The 24,986-nt window shown below is 42.6% G+C and overlaps 1 protein-coding gene across 1 annotated transcript; it reads right to left on the bottom strand.

Moving 5' to 3' along the window:
• Positions 1 to 4,953: 4,953 nt before the first annotated feature.
• Positions 4,954 to 24,766, bottom strand: LOC140195970 (protein mab-21-like 4). Its single transcript, XM_072254655.1, has 5 exons — positions 24,226 to 24,766; positions 16,471 to 16,693; positions 14,211 to 14,364; positions 12,351 to 12,716; positions 4,954 to 7,024 (listed from the first exon to the last, which is right to left on the bottom strand). The coding sequence occupies exons 1-5, from the start codon at positions 24,737 to 24,739 to the stop codon at positions 6,932 to 6,934; spliced, it is 1,350 nt and encodes a 449-aa protein (XP_072110756.1). The 5' UTR covers positions 24,740 to 24,766; the 3' UTR covers positions 4,954 to 6,931.
• Positions 24,767 to 24,986: the final 220 nt, after the last annotated feature.

The raw sequence follows: 24,986 nt of genomic DNA, 5'->3' as shown, positions 1-24,986 counted from the left end.
CTTGGATTTCCAGAAGGCGTTCGATAAGGTGCCGCACAAGAGACTTATAAATAAGATATGGATGCATGGAGTCAGAGGGAGCGTATTGGCATCGATAGTGGATTGGTTAACCGACAGAAGGCAGAGAGTTGGTATAAATGGGTGTTTCTCCAGTTGGTGGTCAGTGGTGAGTGGGGTGCTGCAGGGGTCGGTGCTGGGCCCGCAGCTGTTTACCATTTACATTGATAATTTGGAAGAGGGGACTGAGTGCAGCATAGCAAAATTTGCTGATGACACTAAATTGAGTGGAAAAGAAAATAGTACAGACTCTGCAGAGGGATATAGGTAGATTAAATGAGTGGGCCAAGGTCTGGCAGATGGAATACAATGTTGGTAAATACAAGATCTTCCACTTTGGAAGGAATAATAGAAGAGCAGAGTATTACTTAAATGGTGAAAGATTGCAGCATGCTGTTGTGCAGAAGGACTTGAGAGTGCTTGTTCATGAATCACAGAAAGTTGGCTTGCAGGTACAATGAGTTATTAAGAAGGCAAATAGAATGTTGGCCTTCATTGCTAGAGGGATTGAATTCAAGAGCAGGGAGGTCATGCTGCAACTATACAGGTGAGGCTGCACCTGGAGTACTGTGGGCAGTTCTGGTCTCCTTATTGAGGAAGAATATACTGGATTTGGAGGCGATGCAGAGGAGGTTCACCAGGTTGAATCCAGAGATGAAGGGGTTAACCTATGAGGAGAGATTGAGTCACCTGGGACTATACTCTCTGGAGTTCAGAAGAATGAGAGGGGATCTTATAGAAACATACAAAATTTTGAAAGGGATAGATAAGATAGAAGTAGGAAAGTTGTTTCCATTGGTAGGTGAGACTATAACTAGGGGACATTGCCTCAAGATTCAGGGGAGAAGATTTAGGATGGAGATGAGGAGAAACTGTTTTTTCCAGAGAGTGGTGAATCTGTGGAATTCTCTGCCCAGGGAAGCAGCTGAGGCTTCCTCACTAAATATATTAAGAAACAGTTAGATAGGTTTTTACACAGTAGGGGAATTAAGGGTTATGGGGAAAAGGCAGGTAGATGGAGCTGCGTTTACAGATAGATCAGCCAGGATCTTATTGAATGGTAGGGCAGGCTCGATGGGCTGGATGGCCTACACCTGCTCCTATTTCTTATGTTCTTATGTTATGGTATGTTATGGCAGCTCTTGGGCTGTATTTCCTGGAGTTCAGTAGAATAAGGGGGGGGGGGAGAATCTCGTAGAAGCACTCCAAATGCTAAAAGGCCTGAACAGATTAGATCTGGCAAAGTTATTTCCCATAGTAGGGGAGTCTAGGATAACAGGGCACAACTTCAGGATTGAAGGAGGTCCACTTAGAACAGAGATGCAGAGAAATTACTTTATTCAGAGGGTGGTAAATCTGCGGAATTTGTTGCCATGAATGGCTGTGGAGGCCATGTCATTTGGTGCATTTAAGGCAGAGATAGATAGGTTCTTGATTAGCCAGGGCATCAAAGGGTATGTGATGAAATCAGGGGAGTTGGGACTGGGAGAATTGGATCAGCCATGATTGAATGGTGGAATAGACTCAATGGGCTGAATGGCCTACTTCTGCTCCTATACCTTATGGTCTGATGGTCTTAAGAAGGTGGGAAGGAGTACAAGCTGGCAGGCGATAGGTGAGACCATGTGAAGGGGAAGGCGGGATGAAGTAAGAAGCTGGGAGGGAATAACTTAAAGAGGCAGAGGGCTGAAGAAGGTGGAATCTAACAGGAAAGTGGAGCATGGAAGAGAGGGAAGCAGGAGGTGAACCAAAGAGAAATGATAGGCAGGTGAGGGAGGGTTGAGAGGGTAACCAGAATGGGGAGTAGAAAAAGGGGAGGGGCAGGGGGAGAAATGACTGAAGTTAGAGTAATCAATGTTCAGGCCATCAGGTTGGATATTACCCAGACAGAATATAAGGTGTTGCTCCTTCGCCCTGAATTTGGCTTCATCATAACTGTAGAGAAGGCCACAGCCAGACATATCAAGATGGGAATAGGAAGTCAAAATGAAATGGGTAATGAGGAACTATATATGTAGTCCTGGAGTCTTTATTAACTTATAAACTTTGTACACAACGGTAGCCAATGCAGTGGATGGAGTGAAGGTGCACGATGTATTGGTCCCCCAATATTTGTCGGGTCCTAGCGATATAGAGGAGGCCACACTGAGAGGCTCAGATACAATCACAGGTGAAGTATTGCCTCACTTAAAAACTGTAGACGTAGATGATGCATTCGTCAGACTTGTAGGGAGAAGTACCAGGAGGGAGATCAGAGAAGATGGACAAGAGTTATGTAGAGAGAAATCCCTATGGAAAGCGACGAGGGGGGGTGCATGTGGGTGAACAGAGTGAAAGATGTACGTAGTGGTAGGAATCCTGTTGGAGATGGCAGAACTTACAAAGAATGATGTGTTGGATACAGAGGCTCATGGGTTGGTAGGACATGATAAAAGGAATCCTATCCCTGTTATGACAGCAGGAGGATGGTGTGAGGCAGATGTGAGGGAAATGGAGGAGATGCAGGGGAGGGCAGTATTGGTAGTGGTAGAAGGTAAACTCTGTTCTTTGGAAAAAGAGGACATCTCAGATGTTGTAGAATGGAAAGCCTCATCCTGAGAACAAATGCGGTGAATATGGAGGAACTGAGAGGGGAGAATAGCATTTTTACAAATGACAGGGTGGAAAGAGGTATACTCAAAAAAAAACGTGAGAGGCAGTAGGTTTACAAAGGAATACGTGATGTTGCAGGTAACCAACGTGACTAATGGTGACTTCCAGCAGACAGATCACAAAATGATTTCTTCCCCTTTTTCTTTTAAATTTACTTCTACTACTAATCTGTGTGCGATTGGAGCCTGTCATTTACATTTGATAATGTGTTTTTTTTTTTGGGTTGACTGAACGATCTGCCGCTTCTGCTGTCTCCGAGAGAATTTGGTGTGGCTGAGAATGTAGTGTCCGACCTAATGGCAGAACTCAAACCCACGCTTGGCTTCAATTCTCGACCAACCTCACCGATTAAAGCGTTGAGCAAGATTGAAATCAACACGGATGAGAGCGGAAGGCCAGCGGGTGTTCAGCACCACCTGCGTGCATTTGACCGGTCTCCCTCTCTTCTGCTCTGCCAAAGGAAGGTGAAGGAGTCTGGGGTCTTGGGCAAGGTTTGATTGTTGCAGTTTGTTGTTTCTGGTTACTTTTTTTTAATTGCTATTTTGTGTGATCTTAATTGGGGTGGACTGGCTGTGCAGCCTGCAATCAGAACTAAATTGAATTGAACTGAACTAAACTGGTCCTAGACTGTTTCAAGGACTCTGTGGTTTGATGTTTAATACTCTGTGGGTTACTCGCTAGTTCTTTTGCTGTTTGTGTGATTTGTTCTTTTTTTTGCATGTTGGGTGATTGATGTTTTCTTTGAACGGGTTCCTTCCGTGGTGTTTCTTTGTCTCGTGGTTGTCTGCGGGAAGTCGAATCTCAGGGTTGTGTACTGCATACGTACTTTCATAATAAACAATCTGTGAACTTTGAACGTTGAAAAGATGTCAGTGGATTGTCAGTCTCCAGAGATGGAAACAGTGAGATCAAGAAAGGGGGAGACGTGTCAGAGATGAACCAAGTAAATCCGAAGGCAGGGTGGAAGTTGGAGGCAAAGTTGATGAATTTGATGAGCTCAGCATGGGTGCAGGAAGCAGCACCAATGCTGTATTCAATGTAAACTATAGAGATGACGTGGTTAGACTTTTTCCATTGAGAGTGGGGAAGATTCAAACAACAGGACATGGGTTGAGATTTAGAGGACAAAAGTTTAGGGATAACATGAGGGGGAACTTCTTTACTCAGAGAGTGGTAGCTGTGTGGAATGAGCTTCCAGCAGAAGTGGTTGAGGCAGGTTCCATGTTGTCGTTTAAAGTTAAATTGGATGGATATATGGACAGGAAAGGAATGGAGGGTTATGGGCTGAGTGCAGGTCGGTGGGACTAGGATAGGGTAAGAGTTTGGCACGAACTAGAAGGGCCGAGATGGCCTGCTTCCGTGCTGTAATTGTTATATGGTTATATGGCTCTGCTCTCACAAAAATGCTAAATGCACTCAGTTAAGCTCAGAGATTGAGCAATGAATCTCCCTGCCAGGTTTTGCAAAGCAATTATTAGTTTAGGAAAGATTTTGTTATGAATTCAGCAAAGTGACTTTGTATATGGCTTCAACATTTACACTGGTTGACTTTCTGGTAATTGTGGCACTCCCAGCACCTAAGCATCTAAAACAGGTACATTCAGCTCCAGTTAATGGAATGAAGGAGAGTTATTTAGCATACCAACTATGTGTTCCGCCCTACCTGTACTCTTCACTATGTACGGAGATCAGATTACAAAGAACTAATCTAGGAAGGCAGCGAACCTGTTGAAATAGCTGCTAGAGATTTGGCTACCTGAAAACATGTTAACCGTGTGATGTTTAGTGAGTTTATCAAGGAAATCATAGAAACATAGAAAATAGGTGCAGGAGTAGGCCATTTGGCCCTTCGAGCCTGCACCGCCATTTAATATGATCATGGCTGATCATCCAACTCAGAACCCCGCCCCAGCCTTCCCTCCATATCCCCTGACCCCCGTAGCCACAAGGGCCATATCTAACTCCCTCTTAAATATAGCCAATGAACTGGCCTCAACTGTTTCCTGTGGCCTAATCTAGGAATAAGCTCTGATATAAAATGCTCTGTGGATCAGTGGTGATACTGCATGGAGGAGTAGACCAAAGGATATGCATAATCTTTTCCTGCTTAGACTCTTACAGCTTCCAGTTTGTGGCATTAAACAATCCTGCAATGGCACTTAGCATTGATTTTGGTATGCAAAAATGACAACATATATTAATACAATATCTTTAATGTAATAAAATTTTTTAAGTTACATGCAGGGCTCAATCTTGTCATTTCTAACCATAGTCTAACTGTTAATCATTCAAGAACACTGAAGGTGTTAATACTGCAAGGAATGAGATAGATGTTCCATCTAATCATCAATAATTTTAACAGTATGCACCAAAGTTGACATCCACAGTTTCAGCCAACAGATTCCAAACTAGAGCAGCTCTCCTCATTCTCACAGCTTTCCTTGTGTGATTCCAAGGTTCAAGGCAACGAAGCTTCAATCATTACATTTAGGACACAATTATATATAAGACATAAAAAATAACAAGGAACAGTTCATTTCTACCTGATGCCATACAGATTGTGAGAGCCATAGGGATGGCTTCTCAATGTATACAGTGTACTTAGCTTAAAGGAAACATTTCATTCTATCATCATGATGTGCAACAGGATAGAAGACAGTTCTTATATACATAGGTACAATATACACAAAAGAAGTACTAGATAGTTTATGTATCACAGTGACAGCACCTGTATATGTACAGTAACTACAGAGAAGAGAAGTAACTTAAGCTTGCCTGGCAATAGATAACTTGCCCCTGAATGTCAATTCTTATACAGTTACATACAAAGCAGGTTCAAACACTTGAAATAAAAAAAGCTATAAATACTAGAAATACAAAACAAATACCAAAAAAATTTGCTGGAAACAATAGATCCGGCAGCACCTAAGAGAAAGAGATTTAATATTTCAGGTCAAAGACGCTTCATCAGCATTGGAAAAGAGAAAAACACAGAGAAGGTGGGAGAGTAATGGATAGGACACAAGGAATATCTATGATAGGATAAGGCCAAGTAACATGGATAGATGAGGGTTGTTATTGATGTCCAGTAAGTCAGGCCGTACCAGTGAAGAGAAAAACAGACTGAGTCAATATCACAGATGTATGGCTTAGAGCAGAAATGGCCAATCCTGATACAGGCAGAGAATATAAGCTACCTGAAGGTGGAGAATTGGATCATGAGTCCTGCAGTCTGCAATATGACTAGATGATAGACCAGTTTTTCCTCAAGTTTGTTTTAACAGTATAGGAGGCTACAGACAGGTTAGAGTGAGACTAGGACGGAGGATTAAAATGGCAGGGAACCATACAAACAGTGTCACTCCTGGGAAATGAGTGCAAGTGTTCCACAAACTGATGGCCCAGTCTGTAACTCAGGGAACCCATTAAGAACACCAAATGGAGTGCACCAAATGAAAGAAATGCAAGTGAACCACTGGCTGGAAGGACTGCCTGGCCCTTTAATGGTGGGAAGGAAAGAAGTGAAAGGATTGATAACTTGCATCTCCTGCATCATAAAACAAGGAAGTGGTGGAGATGGAGAAGATAATTGTGGGGAATAGATGAAATGTGATTAAGAGCTCTGTCCATTATGGTAGATGGGGAACCATGGTTTAGGATGAAGGGACATTTTTTTTAGAGGAACTTATTTGGCAAACACTTCTCTGTTCCTCAATGATGCAAGTCGTAGATTTGTTTAAGGTACTCTCGAGTGTTTTATAAATTGAGTGTAGAAATTCAAACTGATCGATGTAAAATTTCACACGTACAAGCCGGGCCATTATATAAAGAGATTGCAGTATGCTTTTCAAAGTGTGGACATAACTACAGAGTTTGGATTTATCAGCATGAGTATAAACCATGTAGTGAAGGGACAGGGATTGGAAGTCATCATACCTCCTGATATCTTTAATCATTTGTTCAAATATAGTAAGCATTGTTTTAAGAGCTTTTGTGATTCATTGTATAGAAAGAGTGGCCATAGGGGTGTGGTACGCTCCATGTGGGGTGCATTCTTTTGTAACTATGGCTGTGGGTAAGAGGTGCCAACTGTAGTAATGTGCCTTGTTTTTAATCTGATTTGTAAAATATGTAGACGTGTGGCCTTCCGTAATCAGTCAAACTGAACTACCTTCTTGGGTCATGATCAACTTTGTTCTCGGCTGACAAAGATCGTTCATGGCTATGATGAGTCATTCACTAGTTTGGTAGTTTTGGACCAGACGAGTTGCATGGCTCCAATTCTGTCAGGATCCTGGACATGGTAAACCTGAAACTAGAGATAGATGGAGAAAATGAACATTTGAGGTACAGTATTTTTTTCTCACCCTGTAGAAATGAAAACAAATACAAATGACACGGACTGCTCTTGATTCTGGCAAAATGGCCAGAAGGCCTGAAAGGACCCAGAGTACTACTTTGACACACATTTGTTTTAAGCTCTGTGTTCTCAGAGTGAGAGGCAGGAGATTTTAAAAGCAGTGAGTGTCAGGACTCTGTGTTTAGCTTCAGCTTTAAGGAACCCAGAAAAGGCACAAGAACAAATTGTTAGCTGAAATTGATTGGCAGCGGCTGAGGCATTGCACAGTTAGAGCAGTGGGGATGGTAGTCAGGGCAGTGATGTGCTGTTCGTGCAGGACGTGGGAAATCAGAGACCCCTCCAGTGTTCCCGATGAATAAACCTGCACAGTGATAGCAACCCATTTCAGTTCCTCCTGCTGCCTGTACAATCTCCCCCAACCACATGTTTTTCCTCTTGCTGCCCCCGTTACACCCCATGTCCCAAAGGCGTGTGGGTCAGCAGGGTAATTGGTCACAGGGGTGCAACTGAGTGGGGCAAGCATGTTGGGCCGTTGCTACGCTCTTGCTCTAAATAAGTAAATAAATAATGTCTCTTGCAGCAACACCGTATGGACAACATTTGAACTGAAGCTGGATGACCGACAGATCGTTCCAGAGATTGGGGGGGGGGGGGCGGGGATTTGATAAACAGAATCAGAACTCTGTTACAGGGAGGCAAGCACACCTAGGCTGCAGGAGGTAACCGTCAGGAAAGAGAAGGGCAAAGGGTAGACAGTGCAGATTACAGTACTCCTGTGGCCACTCCTCGCAAAACCAAGTATACCGCTTTGGATACTGTTGGGGGGCGGGGGGTGGCCTACTGGGGAAATCTGCAGCAGCCAGGACTCTGGCACTGGGACTGGCTCTGCAGCTCAAAGGGAAAGGAGGAGCGTGGTAATGATAAAGGAATCACTGAGGGATCAGACAGGAGACTCTATGGATGAGAAGGAGAGTCCTGGCTGCCTCCCAGGCATCACAGACTGAGTCTGTAGCATTCTCTAGAGGGAGGGTGAGCAGCTAGAAGCTGTGGTCCACATCATTACCAATGCATTGACAGGAAGGGTGGCAATGTCCCTGCAAAGTGAGTCAGGGAGTTAAGTGCAAAATTAAAAGATAGGACCTCCAGTGTGGTGATCTCAGGATTGCTATCCATGCCACATGCCAGTGAGGCAAGAAATGGGAAGAGAGTGCAACTTAATGTGGTGTAGCAAGGAAGGCTTTAGATTTTTCAGTCACTGGGCTCTCCTTCAGGGCTGGTGGAAACTGCACAAACGGGACGGTTCATGGCTGAACTGGAGGTAGACCATTATCCTTGTGGGAAGATTTGCTCGTGCTGTTCTGGGAGGTGTAGATGAGAGATGCAGAGAGGTGGAGACCAGGTTAGGAGGACAGCAAGTTGAGTGGCTGTGAGAAAAGTAGATGTTAAGCCAACAAACACAGGTGGAAATTGAAAGGTCGAGCATGTTGTGACTAGTGGCCTCAGGTGTATCTGTTTCAATACAAGGAGTATTGTAGGCAAAGCATGGAGCGACATGTGAAATTGTGATGTTGTAGCCATTAGCGAGACTTGGTTGCGAGAGGGGAAGGGAGAATTGATGGAAAGTGGAGGGTGAGAGATCCAGCCAGGAAAGAATAGGAGCTGTTACTTCAACAATAAGGAGTAGATGAGGAGCATCAGAAGTGAAAACCCGTACAATGGAACAGAATGAATTTAGAAATTCAAAACAATTCACTGAATAAACTCATCAGCCTTACAACACAGATTTGAATGTCGGTACACTTCTCAAGGCAACCAGTGAACAAATGACATAAATTAATACCATGCTGGCTCTTATACACACATGTTTGTTAATATTGCAATGTTTGTTGTCTGATCCAGCTAGGTATTAGAATCCTATTTACTGTACCTATCAAGTGGGTCAGAACTATGGAGAAAAGGTTGGGACAATAATTATAACCCTTTCTGGTTAGCAGAGCACAGGCAGTTAAAATTGCAAAGGTTGGTTACCCAACAGACTTCTATAGACTGCATTGTCAAACTGCTCTTTTCCACGAGCAGAAATGACATTTGCCCAGAACTGGCAGGGTTCTGCTTTACCTGCACAAGCTCTGATTTTGTTATGTGCTCCCAAAAGCAGTTTTAACTGAAAAATGAGCAGGAAAGTTCAAATCATCCATACACGTCCTTGAATGATGTGCATGCAGGACTTAAAACCTATTTCTATCTACGTCACTGGCTGCAGTACGGACATCTCACACAAAAGACTGTGCAAACCTGTGATCGGGACAGCTCTATTTCTATCTTTGATACCTCTTTTTTTTTCCCTTTCAAGGTTCTGTTGAAGACCCTGACCTGGAGTTACACGCTGACCTTGCTTCTTTGCGGGAATGGGACCCGCTCTCGGGGCATCACAACCGGCCGCTTTTCGATACGCCAAGGGCACGTCCTGGAAGACTAGTGCGCCTTCAGGGTGCCGGAGTTTTGTGGCCCTGGAGGCAGGTGGACTCAAGGCCTTACTGCACGCTTGAGTGCTCGGTGGGGGGTGCCAATGCTTTTTGCTGGTGGGGGAGGGGGGGTCGTTGCTTTGCTGCTGCTTGTGCATGGGATGGGGGGAGTTGGGGGTTGGCTTTGGGGTTCTAACATTTAATTGTCATTCATTCTTCGGGGTACTTCTCTGTTTTCGTGGATGCTTGTGAAGAAAAGGAATTTCAGGATGTATATTGTATACATTTCTCTGACATTAAATAACCTATTGAAATCTATTCATGTCCTGTAAGCTATGGTGTGTTCAGAAGCTTCTGACATTGATCACTGAATGATACCATCTAGAAGTAGGTTATTCAGGCTATTGTGCTGTACCAGCACCTTAAATCATCCATGAATAGCTGAAATTGCTTTTTCCCATAGCTCTGTCTACCTTTCTACTGTAAAAAATTAATCCATCACTCTTCAGCCTATTTTTTGATCCAAATAAGGAAATTCGATATAGAGTCATAGAGCACAACAGCACAGAAATAGGCCCTTCAGCCCATTTAATCTACGCCAGCTGGATCTTCAGCACAGTCCCATCTACATGCACATAGTCTTCCATACTTCTCTCATCTATATACTGATCCAAATTTCTTAGATTGCAGGGCTCTAAACTAAATATAATGTCTGACCAAGTTTTCTTTCCACTGCCTTGCAATTCATTTGGTAACACACACAAAATACTGGTGAACGCAGCAGGCCAGGCAGCATCTCTAGGAAGAGGTACAGTCGACGTTTCGGGCCGAGACCCTTCGTCAGGACTAACTGAAAGAAGAGATAGTAAGAGATTTGAAAGTGGGAGGGGGATGGGGAGATCCAAAATGATAGGAGAAGACAGGAGGGGGAGGGATGGAGCCAAGAGCTGGACAGGTGATTGGCAAAAGGGATACAGAATTGGAGAAAGGGGAGGATCATGGGACAGGAGGCCTAGGGAGAAAGAAAGCGAGAGGGGAGCCCAGAGGAAGATGGAGAGCAGGCAAGGAGTGATTGTGAGAGGGACAGAGAGAGAAGAGAAAAAAGGGGGGAAATAAACATAAATCAGGAATGGGGTAAGAAGGTGAGGAGGGGCATTAATGGAGATTAGAGAAATCAATGTTCATGCCATCAGGTTGGAGGCTACCCAGACAGAATATAAGGTGTTTTGCCTCCAACCTGAGTGTGGCTTCATCTTAATTCCATGTCCCATTCCCATTCTGATATGTCAATCCATGGCCTCGTCTACTGTCAAGATGAAGCCTCACTCAGGCTGGAGGAACAACACCTTCTATTCCGTCTGGGCAGCCTCCAACTTGATGGCATGAACATTGATTTCTCTAACTTCTGTTAATGCCCCTCCTCCACTTCTCACCCCATCTCTGATTTATTTTTATTTCCCCCTTTTATTCTCTTCTCTCTCTGTCCCTCTCACAATCACTCCTTGCCTGCTCTCCATCTTCCTCTGGGCTCCCATCCCCCTTTCTTTCTCCCTAGGCCTCCTATCCCATGATCCTCCCCCCTCTCCAATTCTATATCCGTTTTGCCAATCACCTGTCCAGCTCTTGGCTCCATTCCTCCCCCTCCTGTCTTCTCCTATCATTTCAGATCTCCCCCTCCCCCTCCTACTTTCAAATCTCTTACTATCTCTTCTTTCAGTTAGTCCTGACGAAGGGTCTCGACCCGAAACGTCGACTGTACTTCTTCCTAGAGATGCTGCCTGGCCTGCTGCGTTCCACCAGCATGTTGCGTGTGTTGCTTGAATTCCCAGCAGCTGCGGTTTTCCTCGTGTTTGTGTTGTTAAATTCATTCGGTGTATGGGCCAACATTCCCTCAGCGTTTTGGATTATGTTTAAACCTAGTATAATTATTTCTCATCTTGGACTCCAAAATTTCCTTACTCCTCGACACTTCCTAATTTCTGACCATCTAAAAAGTACTCCGATTTATCTGAGTCCAAGATGGAAAGCCTCATATATTAACCTTCATCTGTCACGGCTTTTTGCACTTACCTAATCTGCAAGCTCAAATATCTAACTCCCTATTCTTTCACATATCTCATGGAAAAGTATAATGATAAACTGAGGCTCCATGCAAACAAAATCACCTTTTATATCCAGCTATTTTCCAAATGACAAATTCCAAATTTAGTGAAGAAAAAATAAATGTGCTAGAAGGGCTAATTTATTCTGTACAAGGCACCTACTTTACCCTCCATGGGAATACAAGGCCGAGAGATTAACTTTACCCTGTTTAATGCTGTTGCACCTGACTGGGAATGCATGATTGAATCTAGTGGAAGGAATTTTATTCTGTACCAAGCCTTGCAATCTCTGATCTACAAGATCTTTGACAAAGCATGCATGTTGATAAGAGACAAAGGACTACTGATACTGGAATATGGACAACAAATGAGAAACTAAAGGAACTCATAAACACAAGAGATTCCATAGATGCTGGAAATCCAGAGTCACAAAAGGCTGGAAGAAATTATCAGGTCAGGCAGCATCCTATGGAGAGGAATAAAGAGCTGACATTTCAGGCTAAGACCCTTCATCATTTGTGGAAGGAAATGGACAGTTAATGTTTTGTGTAGAGACCCTTCAGCTTGGCTTTTCCACATTATCGTCCACATGAAGGGTCTTGACCAGAAGTGTTGACATTCCTTCTCCCCCGACAAAAGCTGCCTGAACAACCGTGTTCCTCCAGCTTCACATATGTTGATTCATGAGTCGATCTCGACTCTTCAAAGGCTTACCTTGTTCAGAATAATGTCAAAGTAAGCTGTATTCCAGTAAAGACCTTCAGCGTCCTGGATTTGCAGCAACATTTTAACATAACTGTCGACATGCCGGTGCTGCATGGGGAGGAGGTGCGTCAAATGTATCTGGAGGCTTTTCTCAGGGAAGCCAGCAAATTCTTCCACCTTCTTATAGATAGTGTCAAAATCAAGCTGTGGCTGATACTCTTCATGGAAAACGTTGATCTCAGGTACGAAGTAGTTGGGGAGATTCCTGAGCACAAGGCACCGTAACAACACCACCAACATCCGATAAACAGATGATTCCAGGTCAACCCAATCTGTTGAAGATGGAAAAAACTCCATGGCCCAGAGTAGCACCATCTGGTAAAATTAAACAGATAGACAATAACCAGAAAGTGATTCATCTAGGCCACTATCATTTGCTGAATTCAGAACAAATCTTTGACAAGCATGGAATTCCTACAAGCATGCTGTTCTTTACTGAAAGAGGCATGGCAAGTGCCTGCTTGATGTCCCTCCTTCTCTTATTTAGATGGTTCACATTTAGAAAGACTCCCAATAGCAAGTAGTATGGGCACCTCCTCTTATGGGCCACGCTCGCAGACTTAGTCATTCTGCTCACTGCCTTTTCCACAACTGTTTTATGCTCGTAGACTACAGTTTCATTTGCCTGACTGACATCTTCCAGTGTTTCAAAGATTGATGGAAGAAGCTGGAGAATTGACAGGCTTGTGTGTATTTCCTCTCCGCCCCTCCGCTGGACGGGCTCGGTGGCGCGGTAGCGTGGTGGTTAGCTCAACATTTTGCAGTACAGGGGATCAATCCCGTCGCTGCCTGTAAGGAGTTGGTGTGTTCTCCCCGTGACAGTGTGAGTTTCCTCCCAAGGTCTAAAGACCTACTGGTTGGTGGGTTGATTGCTCTGGTGATTAGGCTAGCATTAAACTGGGGAATGCTGGGTGGCACGTCTCGAAGGGCAGAAGGGCACACTCCTCACTGTATCTCAGTAAATAAACAATATAACCAGCATGGTATCATCAGGGATACCTTATCACTGTTCTGGGATCCCTTATCACTATAATCCTCCCGAGAGACATCGGAGTTCTTCAGCCAGATAATACTTACATGGACCACCCATTAACCTGAGTGTATTCTTGACTTTGTTAGTGGGTTGTCCTTGATCACACCTCTGTGATTTGTTATTGCGGATTGTGCACCCAGTGTGTTTTTGTCGTAAGTTCAATGGCCAGAACTCGGCTGCTTCTTGCAATGTTGTTTTAAATGCATTAATGTTTCAGCCAGCTCTGCTCGGGATGTGCAGCAAGGCTTTGACCCAGGATTCCATCGATCCCTCTTCAGCCTGCTCATCCGAGCGGGGAGGGATGCACAATGTGCGGCTGAATGAGACATCAAACTTTCTAATGAAATGAGCATCAAAGTGTGAGTTTTGTTTTCAGAAAATAGACAGGATTACTTTTCTCCTCCTTGGTTGAAAACCAGCTGTTCTCTTTGCTGGGATCCGGGTGGTACAGGCTGCTTTGCAAAGGAAATAAGCCTGTGGGTGATGTTGCAATGCTAGGGATCTGAAATGGGCAATGCAGCGATCCCAGCAGAGAGCAAATGCACACAAGCATGTCAGTTCTCCAGCTTGTTCCATCAATCCATGAAATACTGGAAGCAGTACTTAAATCACCAAGCCTCTTGTCACATGACAAAAACAAGTGACACATTTGGAATTACAGCTGCCATTCTGTGTTTAATCTATGATTAAGTCTTGGATAATTATGATGAATTTCATTTTGAAGAACTCGTATCACAGAATTGATGAGCACTCTGATACTGAAGGTAGGCACTCACCTGAAGCTGCTTAAACGTGAGTCCTCTCTTGAATTTCTCCGGAAGCCAATGATCGGACTTAACTCTGTCCAGAAGACACAGGCTTTCAAGACGATGCCCCCTGTCAGCATCTGCTTTCTCAAGCAACTTCTTTGTTGGTCGTTCAAAACAAAATCTGAATTTGAAATAGATAACAAGTGTTCCTTTTGTGGAAACAGCAGAGTCTTTCCAAGCTAACAGAGATTGATCTTAAAGTCTATTGGGCCTATGCAGGCAAACAGATGGTACAGCCCATGGTTACTCAGCATGGCTGTAGACATTCTACCATTATTTAGAGTGGCATTGGATACCAACACTACTTTCACTAAATGTGAGCATGGAAATTACTGTTGCTTCACACTGAGCAGTTGGGAGATGAAGGAAGTTCAAAGTACATAGCCCACAGAATGTCGGCAAGCTTCACTGGCTCCATCTTGCAAGTTTCACACATTGTGGCAATGGACGTTTGCCCTACGGCTCCTCACAACCGGACAATTACGTGAATATGGTACTGAACAGCAAGGCAACTTTTCACTACAGTAGTTTTGGGAATCAACACTCCTGATTTTGGCTACAACACTGCAGCTTAAAATTTGTTTTGTCTTTGCATTTTAGCAACATATAAGAAGTATTGAGAGTGCAAATAATTCCCTAAATCATAGAAATCTTTAGACCAAATGCTGAACAGGGTTAGTCAAGATGAGTGGTCAGCATAGACATTGTGGGCAGAAGAGCCTGTTTGTCTCCAATACAGTGGTATTGGACATCAACACTGCTATTACTGACTGCAATATTCACTGTAGAATTAGATATCAACATCACTGGTACTAGCACACTACTCGCACTCCACTCACTGTTGTCACTGGCATTTTGGACACTGTACAGTGCTTTACAGTGGTACTGTAGAATTAGATATTACCACAACTGTTACACACTGTGGTTTTGGAAAGTAAGCCTATTGTTATTCCCCAGGAAATTGAAGGGAGGGAATGTCAACTCAGACCATGAAAGGCCTGCGTTGGCCATTTTCATGCCTTACAACGCGCAGATTGGAAGACTGTGTGGGGCGCCACTCCCCACACAGACACTAGAGCAATGTGTGGTTAATTGCCTTACTCAAGGACACAAACACGCTGCCACAGCTGAGGTTCGAACTAGCAACCTTCAGATCACTAGACGAATGCCTTAACCACTTGGAATTTGAACAACAACACAATTGTTACCCAATGCAGTATTGGGCGTCAGATGATCTGTTCATCTTTATGGTAGATTCCATCGGTAACAGTTTATTAGACTAACATGTCATTTCTGAGATTACCTTCAACATAGCTCTTTGCCACTTCTTGGATTAACTATACCAAGGGATGAAATGTGGTCCTTATAAATGCAAATAACCAGGGAGGATGGATAGAGAACTATTCAAAGTGGGACATCCTTCCTGTTAAACACTTAAGGGCCTAAGGGAACTGACAATGTTATCAGCATTGATGTCTTCAACTACAAACGTTTGTACATTCCCTTATCTTTCTCACCTCACTTCAAATCCAAGTAACTCAGTCGATGTTGAATTGTTGGGATTGAGTTCAAGGACTAATCTATTTCCATAATTCCGTTTTCCAGGAAAGGATGTATGTTTTCATGGCAATACTGAACTTGAATCAGCAAACACAGGTCAGTGTCCCAAGGCAGAGAGCTTTCTGACTGGGTGCATCTCAGTTTGGTGTGGAGGTACCAATGCTGTAAGAGATTCCTGAGGACTGTATGCCCACTCCGCTCCATCACGGGCATGTCTCCCCACTACTGACGACATCTTCAAAAGGCGGTGCCTCAAGAAAGCAGCAGCTGTCATTAAGGACCCTCGCCATCTTGACATGCCACCTTCTTATTATTTACCATCAGGGAGAAGGCACAGGAGCCTGAAGACCCACACTCAGTGCTCTTAGTGACAGCTTCTTCCCCTCTGCCACCAGGCTCTAATTGTCCATGAACACTACCTCGCTAATCCTCTTTCAGACTATATCAGAATCAGGTTTATTACCACTGGCATGTGATGTGAAATTTGTTAATTTAGCGGGTTTATTTATTTACATTGTAATTTATAGTAATTTGTTATGCCTGCAGTGTACTGCTGCCACAAAACAACAAATCTCATGATTAATGTCAGTGACAATAAAACATCTAGATAACTTGACGTACCGATCACTGTAAATCAGTTGCTCTAATTATAAATAGTCACATTTACCTCCAGTGATAATAAGTTGCATTGCTGATGTCAATGTTCATGAGTGTTTCCTGACTAAGTGACTCTGGAAAGATTTTCTCAATCTGATTTCCATTCCCCAAAAATGTCTGCACGGCTCTCCGAACTACTGGAATAATATTAACTCGCAAGGGCTTTATTAAGTTTCTTAGAAGCAGAGTTATCCGGGGACCGTCAATATTTAACAAAGATGCATCCAGATCTCCTGTGGAGACAAGAGGTGTACTGAGGTGAGAAGTTACACTAAACCAAGCAAGGCATTGGAATAAACTTGTTACATTTTCTTAGTCACTCAAACAAAGAGCCCTGATATCAAGCCACATTACTACTATAAATTCCTATTATCTAAATAAAAGAACTAGATTTCATGATAGTTAAGCATTAAGTTCTAAGGAAGAAATTAGTAAATTGGTATATTTGTGGCAAAAATATTTTTATTTTGATAACTTTGATATAATTTCAAAAATGCTGAAAACATTCAAAAGATCAAGCAGTATCTACAGAAAGAAAAAAAGAATTGATATTTAAAGTCAAAGAACCTTTGTCAGAGTTAACTCTGTTTCTTAGGCAACCTTCCTATTACTCTATCAATAGTAAACTGTAATGAATGGCAAATGTCCACAGTCGCAAATTGAAGCTTGGAAGTTTTGGCTGTTAGTGATATTCATGTAGAGCGCAACATCCAGATAAGTTATTATATTATTCCTCTCCATGCTTTGTGACGCATCAGGCAGCAACATTGCCACTTATTTAGCATCTTGTCTGCTTTTTTTTAATGAGCCTGAGTTGTTAGTTCAATGGTCAACCCAGCACAGATGGAAAGTGTGCAAGGAACCAGCTGGATTTGAACCCAGGACCACTCGTCTTGACACCCATTGCTGAAGCTATTACACTACCAGCTGGCAAGATAGTTGCATGGTTAAAGGTAATCCATTTGAGACTCTAAGCATACAAATTTGTTGCTGTTGGAAAGATTGAGGTAAAAGCCTGGATTGTAGAAAACTTTCTATGTGTGAAATCATTACCTATGTGAGTCCAGATGCCTTCTGCTCTGAGGTCGTCCGAATTTCCAGCAACATCTAACTTGAAGATTCCATTCAAAAAGTGTTGCCATCAGTGTTACCACTGAGACACCTATTTACTTCTAAAAGCACGAGATGTTAGTTTGGAAATACTTCTGGGAAGTATGTGAAAGGTGTTGAAAGAACTTTGGAACTGCCTTCTAAAGTGCCTACTGTTAGCAGAGTGATTCTTCAAATGGTGTCCTTCAGAAGAATACCAAGGGTTGTGCTTCTTTTTGTAGCTGCCAATCAGAATTTATTTCCTAAAGCCGAGAGCTCTAGTTTATATCAAGAATGTACCAGGTGCACATCTGACATAAGGTTTAACTTCCAATTAACTATACCTTATCCAACTTTGCATTTGACATATTTTCTCCTGGGATGATCATTAATACTTTTTTGACTATTAATCTGATCTTGAATTAACAACACTGGAAAAATAGAGGAATATAAACCAATTTCTAATTCCTATTCACCTAACTAGCAGAAAAGAACTTGCTGATGTAATCAATGCCAGCTCTTTAGACTGGAAGTATTTACCTCAAGTGGAAAGGGGTACTGGAACCAGTAGGTACCTCAGAAAGCAAGAAAGTTTTACTTTTTGTTGTTCATTGTTGTTCAGGAAAATCAGCAGTACAGTATTCCTCTCAGGCTCACAACAAAACTTTTGATTCCCTTTCTCTGATGTTAATTCTCTCCTCTTCCTTCTTGACACTTCATTCTCTGAGTCAATACCAATCTCCACCTCCACCTTCACAAACTCCTGCTAGATTCATGCAGGATGTTGAGGTAGCAAAAGGCAGGTATGTATAGTTTTCAAATTTGAAAAACAAAACTGCAGATTTGTAAATCCCAAATTAATACAGAAAATGCTAGGAAAACTCAGCAAGTCAGGCTATATATATGGAAAGATAAACTATCAATGTGAATATATCATCAGAGTATATGTATGGTTTGTGGCTTCAAGATATGCCAAAAGCAGCCCAAGACTAGGTACACAAATAACCCACTAAAAGCATTAATTAACTTACAACATACGGTAGTTCACTGAGAGTTCCATGGATTTAGCCCAGGGCAAAGTGTACAGAATTTAAAATATGCAGTAAATGGTAAGACCCTTAAAACCACTAATGATCTTGGGTCTCTGTAAAAGTAGCAAAAATCAGTAAATAGAAGGTGTATGGCATGCTTCGTCAAACTGGGCATTGGGCATAAGAGTGATGTTGCAGCTGTATTATGTGCAGTGCTGGTTGCCCTGTGCAGGAAGGATGAGGATGCTTTCCCTGGAGAGGTTCAGGTTGCTGTCTGGATTAGCGAGTATTAGCTTTAAAGAGAGGTTGGACAAACTGGGATTGTTTTGTCTGGAGCTTCATAGGCTGAGGATTTATAAAATCCTGAGATGCCTAGATAGGGTAGATAGATTATTTTTCTCAGGATATAAATGTCAAAAGCTAGAGAATGTAGCTTTGAAGTGAGGAGGAAAGATGATTTACACACAGAGTGGTAGGTGTCTTGAATAAACTGGCTGGGGCAGTGGTGGAAACAGAGAGATAGTGGTGTTTAAGAGTCATTCATATAGTCATATGAAGATTCAGGGAATGGAGGGATAGGAAAAATGTGCAGATTGATTTGGTTTAATTTGGCATCATGAGTGCTGGGCAGCAAATAAACGATATTGTGAATCAGCACACACGTGCAATGATGACATCACTTCAGGATCACATTTTGTTGTTAGATTTTTACAGGTGGGATGGTAGTGTCTCAGTATTTGTGAATGAGTTATCTTTCACACCCAGAATAGTGCATAATCTTTGCGTCACCCTATGTGAAATTCAGTACAGCTGAGTAAGGAGAAAAGAATTTCATTATGAGCCATTTCTTAGAGCAAAGTTTCTTGTAAGCAGAGTGAAACCACAGAGCTGATCCTTAGTCAATTTAATCACACCCTGAAAATGGGTTGGAAGGTAGGAAGTGACATACTCATTGGTTGAAGAAATCAGTTTGAAGTAAAAGATGACAAGAAAGTGGGGAGGGGAGAGAGAAAGAGAGAGAGAGAGAGAGAGAGAGAGAACAAAGGAACACTCAATGTCAGTAAGACAAAAGAGCTGATTGTGGATTTCAGGAAGGTTAAGACGAATGGACACATACCAATCCTCAAGGAGGGATTAAAAGTGGAGAGAATTAGCAGCTTCAAGTTTCTGGGTGTCAAGATCTGTGAGGATCTAACCTGGTCCCAACATATCGATGTAGTTATAAAGAAGGCAAGTCAGTGGTTATACTTTATTGTGAGTTTGAAGAGATTCGGCATGTCAATAAATACACTCAAAAACTTCTATAGCTGTACCGTGGAGAGCATTCTGACAGCATTCTCTATACTGTCTAGTATAGAGGGGCTACTGTACAGGACCGAAAGAAGCTGCAGAAGGTTCTAAATCTAGTCAGCTTCATCTTGGGTCCTAGCCTACAAAGTACCCAGGACATCTTCAAGGAGCGGTATCTCAGAAAGGCAGCCTCCATTATTAAGGACACCCAGCACCCAGGGCATGCCCTTTTCTCACTGTTACCATCAGGTAGGAGGTACAGAAGCCTGAAGGCACACACTCAATGACTCAGGAACAGCTTCTTCCCCTCTGCCATCCGATTCCTAGGTGGACATTGAATCTTTGGACACTACCTCAGTTTTTTTTAATCTACAGTATTTCAGTTTTTTGCACTTTTTAAAATTTATTCAATATATGTAATTGATTTACTTGTTTATTTATTATTTTTTAAATTTTATTTATTATTATTTTTTTTTTCTTTTCTCTGCTAGATTATGTATTGCTTTGAACTGCTGCTGCTGTTAACAAATTTCACGTTTCATACCAGTGATAATAAATCTGATTCTGATTCTGAAACCCTGACCGCTAAATGATAAAAAGGGTGATAATCCTCGGCGTCATTAAGTAATAGCTTACATAACCATGAAAACAAAGCATGCATTCAGAGGAGCCATTACAAAATATCGACTAAAAGGTGGGAGTACCAGTTAAAAATTAAAGTTGTTACAGATTTACAACTACAATTCTGAAAAGTAATGCCTGAACAAACAATTACGCCTTTCCTTGTGCTTGAGCTTCGTTACTCAGAATACATTACCTAGTTTTGTAAAGTTGAGGAGCTAATAGTTATTCTCAATGGAAGTAAACTTAGAATATTACAGCTCCTTGAGCTCAAGATATTGGCTGAACTTTTAACTTGCTCTAAACTCAATCTAACCCTTCCTTCCTACATCCTCTCTAAACCTTCCACATCTTTCCTATAATGAGGTGACCAGAACGGAGCACAATATTCTAAGAGAGGTCGAACCAGAGTTTCACTGAGCTGCCATATTATCTCAAGGCTTTTGAACTCAATCCTTTGATTAATAAAGGCCAACACTTCATACACCTTCTTAACAACCCTATCGATTTGTGAAGCAATTGCTAAAAAGAAGTTTGGCTTTGGGTCATTTATTTTAAATGACTTGGATGTTGTCGTCAAGTTCAACTGTATGGATCATAATGCAAATCAAAAGAAGTTTGCCAGCTACCAGTGGTGTAAAAACTTGTTTCAGTAGTTCAACCAGTTTTATGGAGTTGCAGCAAAATCTGCTGACAGCACATTGATCAGAAAACATTGAGGAGATCTGGAACAGTTCAATAGAAAGGGCAAACCAGAGGGGGTACCGTATTTGCTGCAAAATAAGAAGAAATGTGCAAGTGAGTTCACGTGAAAGATTAAAAGCAAAAGAAGGATCTGAGATTGAAGGTATATTGTCCTCTAAAGCTGTTAAAATAAGTCCCAGGAACCTTTTCATGAAGTCGATCATGGAGTACACCAATGAAGGGAACATAGTCAAACATTTGGTTAGAGCATAATTGTACACGGTGTGATGTTCCATTGTTTTAGAGGTGGGTGTATAGCATAAACTCATCAGAAATGTTGGCTGTGGTAGATTAATGATTAGTTAACAATATTTATGGAGGGAATTAATGTACTGGCATTATTCCCCCTAAAGCACAAATGGAAACAGCTGCAGAGGGTTGTAAACTCAGCTGGCTCCATCATGGGCACCAGCCACCCACATCTTCAAAAGGCGATGCTCAGGAACACAGCATCCATCATTAAAGACCCTCACCATCCAGGACATGTTCTCTCCTCATTATTAACATCAGGGAGGAGGCACAGGAGCCTGAAGACCCACACTCAAAGTTTTAAGAACAGCTTCTTCCCCTCTGCTACCAGATTTCTGAACCGTCCATGACCCCATGAACACTACCTCACATTTTACCCTTTTTTTGCACTACTTATTCACGTTTTAAATGAAACTGACAGTACTTTTTAAAAGAGTTGCACTGTACTGCTGCCACTAAACAACAAATTTCACGATGTGAAAAGCTGGAGGACAAGGTAAAGGGCTGAAGAAGAAGGAATCTGACAGGAGAGGACCAGAAGACCATAAGACATAGGAGCAGAATTAAGCCATTCTGCTCCATCAAGTTTGCTCTGTCATTCAATGTATGATCCCTATCAATCCATTCCTCTGCCTTCTTCCCATAACCTTTGACACTCTTACTAAGTTGGATCCAACAACCTTTGCTTTAAGTATACCCAATGACTTGGCCAGCACAACCATCTGTGGCAATACATTCCACAGATTCACCACCATATGGCTGAAAGAATTCTTCCTCAGCTCTGTTCTAAAGGGATGTCCTTACATTCTAAGATTATTCCCTCTGGTCCGAGACTCACTCACTATAGGAGGCATCCTCTCCAGATCTTTCCTATCTAGGCCCTTCAATATTCGATAGGTTTCAATGACCGTGGAACATGGAATAAAGGGAGTTGATGGCAGGTCAATAGGGTGGGGAAAGAGAATAGAAAGGGTGAGAGGGCCACCAGAATGGGGGGAGACAGAAAAAAGGTAGAGGGAGGGGGGAATCAGAGGGGAGTAGTTACCATGAGTTAGAGAAATCAACGTTCATGCCATCAGATTGAGAGTATGCAGACAGAATATGAGGTGTTGCTCCTCCAATCTCACGGTGGCTATGGAAGTGACCATGGGGGACAGACAAGTCGGTCTGAGATTGAAAAGTCAAATTGAACTGTGGCCACTGGGAGATCCTGCCTGTTGTGCAGACAAAGCAAAGATGCTCAACAAAGTGGACCCCCCATTTGCATTGGGTCTCACTGAAGTAGAGGAGGCCGTAACGGGAGCACAGATACAATAAATGACCCTGACAGACCCACAGGTGAAGTGCAGCCTCACCTGTTTAGGGTCCTGAATGGTGGTGGAGGTAGGGGCAGGTGTAGCATTTCTCATGATAAGTGCCCGGAGGAAGATCAGTGCGGAAGGACAAGTGGACAAGAGATTCATGTAGAGAGCAATCCCTGTGGAAAGCAAACAGAGAGGGGAGCCAAGTTGCACCTGGTGGTTGGATTTCGTTGGAGATGACAAACGTTGTAGAGAATGGATATGGAGACCCGTGGTGTACTAGGTAAGGACAAGGTGAACCCTTTCCCTGTTATGTCAAGGGAAAGGAGTGAGGGCAGATGTGTGGGAAATGGAGGAGATGCCGGGTAGAGCAGCATTGATAGTGGTGGAATGGAAACTCCATTTTCTGAATAAAGGAGCCCATCTCAAATGTTCTCGGACAGTGGAACCTGGGAGTATAATTACATGGTTCCCTGAAAGTGGAGTCACAGGTAGACCAGGTGGTGATGAAAACTTGAGACAGGGTGGTCTTCATAAGTTAAGGCATTGAATATAGAAGTTGGGAGGTTGTGATGCAGCAATGGAGGACACTCCTGAGGATGCACTTGGGCTATTGTGTTCAGATTTGGTCTCCCTGCTATAGGAAAGACGTATTAAATTGGAAAGAGAGCAGAAAAGATTTACAAGGATGCTGCCAGGACTTGAGGGACTGAGTTATAAGGAGAGTTTGGACAATCTAGGACCTATTCCTAAGAGCATAGAAGACCGAGATGGTGATTTTATAGAGGTATATCATGAGGGGCATAACTCGGGTGAATTCCAGAGCTGAGCTCTCAAGAACTAGAGGGTATTGGTTTAAGGTGAGAAAAGAAAGATTTAAGAGGAACGTGAGGGCAACTTTTTTACTGATTCCATCTAAGTGGAATGAGCTGACAGAGGAAGCGGCTGAGGCAGGACAAAAAACAACTTTTAAAAGACAGTTGGACAGGTAGATGGATTAGAAAGATTCAGAAGGTTATGGGCTAAACACTGGCAAATGACAGTAACTTGGATGGAGTATCTTGGTTGCTATGATCCAGCTGGGTCAAAGGTCCTGTCTTCGTGCTGTATGACTCTATGACTCTATTTACAGTAACTCTCATGATTATTTACAATCAGGTAATGCAAAGGATAACACAAATTAAATAAGGGATGGTGAAAGGACGATACATCATTCTATTAAATAAAGTGGTAACATAAATATGGTAACACTTCACAACTCACTGGGTGGTATCCATTATTATAACACCAAAACGTGGATCGTTGCTCTTCGTTCCACTGCCTGTATCCGCTAGCACCTTGTACATGATCTAAACCATCTCAAAGCTCGTTCAAGCCATTGGCAAGTATTCAGCCAACAAGCTGGGAATGTAATTTAAGTAGAATTCATAAGCTCCTTACCTGGTTTAAGAAAGAAGTTCTGCTCACAGTAAACAATGGCTCCTTTAAGAAGCTCTTTCAAGATACTTATGACTTTTCCTGGAACAATATGTCCACTGTACTGAGATGATTTAGAAAACTGGTGAAATATGTCACTTCCAAGCCAGTTGCTTTCACTTTCCTTTGGTACAGCTAGGTAAACTGACCCCTTTCTTGTATGGGTCTGATGAATGATTCCATCCACAGAATAGGGGGAGTCACAGCTCTTTTCAATTCTCAAGGACGAATCATTGAATCTCAGAGGCACCTCCATGTCTAGTTCATCAAAGTCTGTCCTGAGAGTGTATTCAAAGCAGGCAAGCTCCCTGGAATAGTCTACCTGGAACCTGCTGTCTTGTTGATGGACTCTGTCAAGTATTGTGAAGAGAATATCTTCACATTTCTGTATTTCAATAATCTTCATGTCCTGGTGGGATTTTATCCCTAATAAATATCTCTGGTACCAACCCAAACTATCCCGATTTGACAGCAACATGTTGACGATCTTTTTGCAGTCTCGATAATGCTTCAGCTCCTGACTCATAAAGTGAGCCTGTGAAATAAATAAAGGAGGGACTTTGTGTGATTCTGGGAGTGGTTTAGATGTGTCGCAACTCAACCTGAGTACTGTAATACCTGTAGATTATGCCCAGTCTATTTTGGTGGACAAAGAACACTAGAACACTAGAATACCACAGCACAGTACAGGCCCTTCAGCCCTCGATGTTGTGCCGACCCATATA

Source organism: Mobula birostris, chromosome 4 (genome assembly GCF_030028105.1).
Source record: "Mobula birostris isolate sMobBir1 chromosome 4, sMobBir1.hap1, whole genome shotgun sequence".
In the NCBI taxonomy this organism is placed as follows: Eukaryota; Metazoa; Chordata; class Chondrichthyes; order Myliobatiformes; family Myliobatidae; genus Mobula; species Mobula birostris.
The sequence above is the reverse complement of the archived record's forward strand: the minus strand, read 5'-3'. Positions and strand labels throughout refer to the sequence as shown.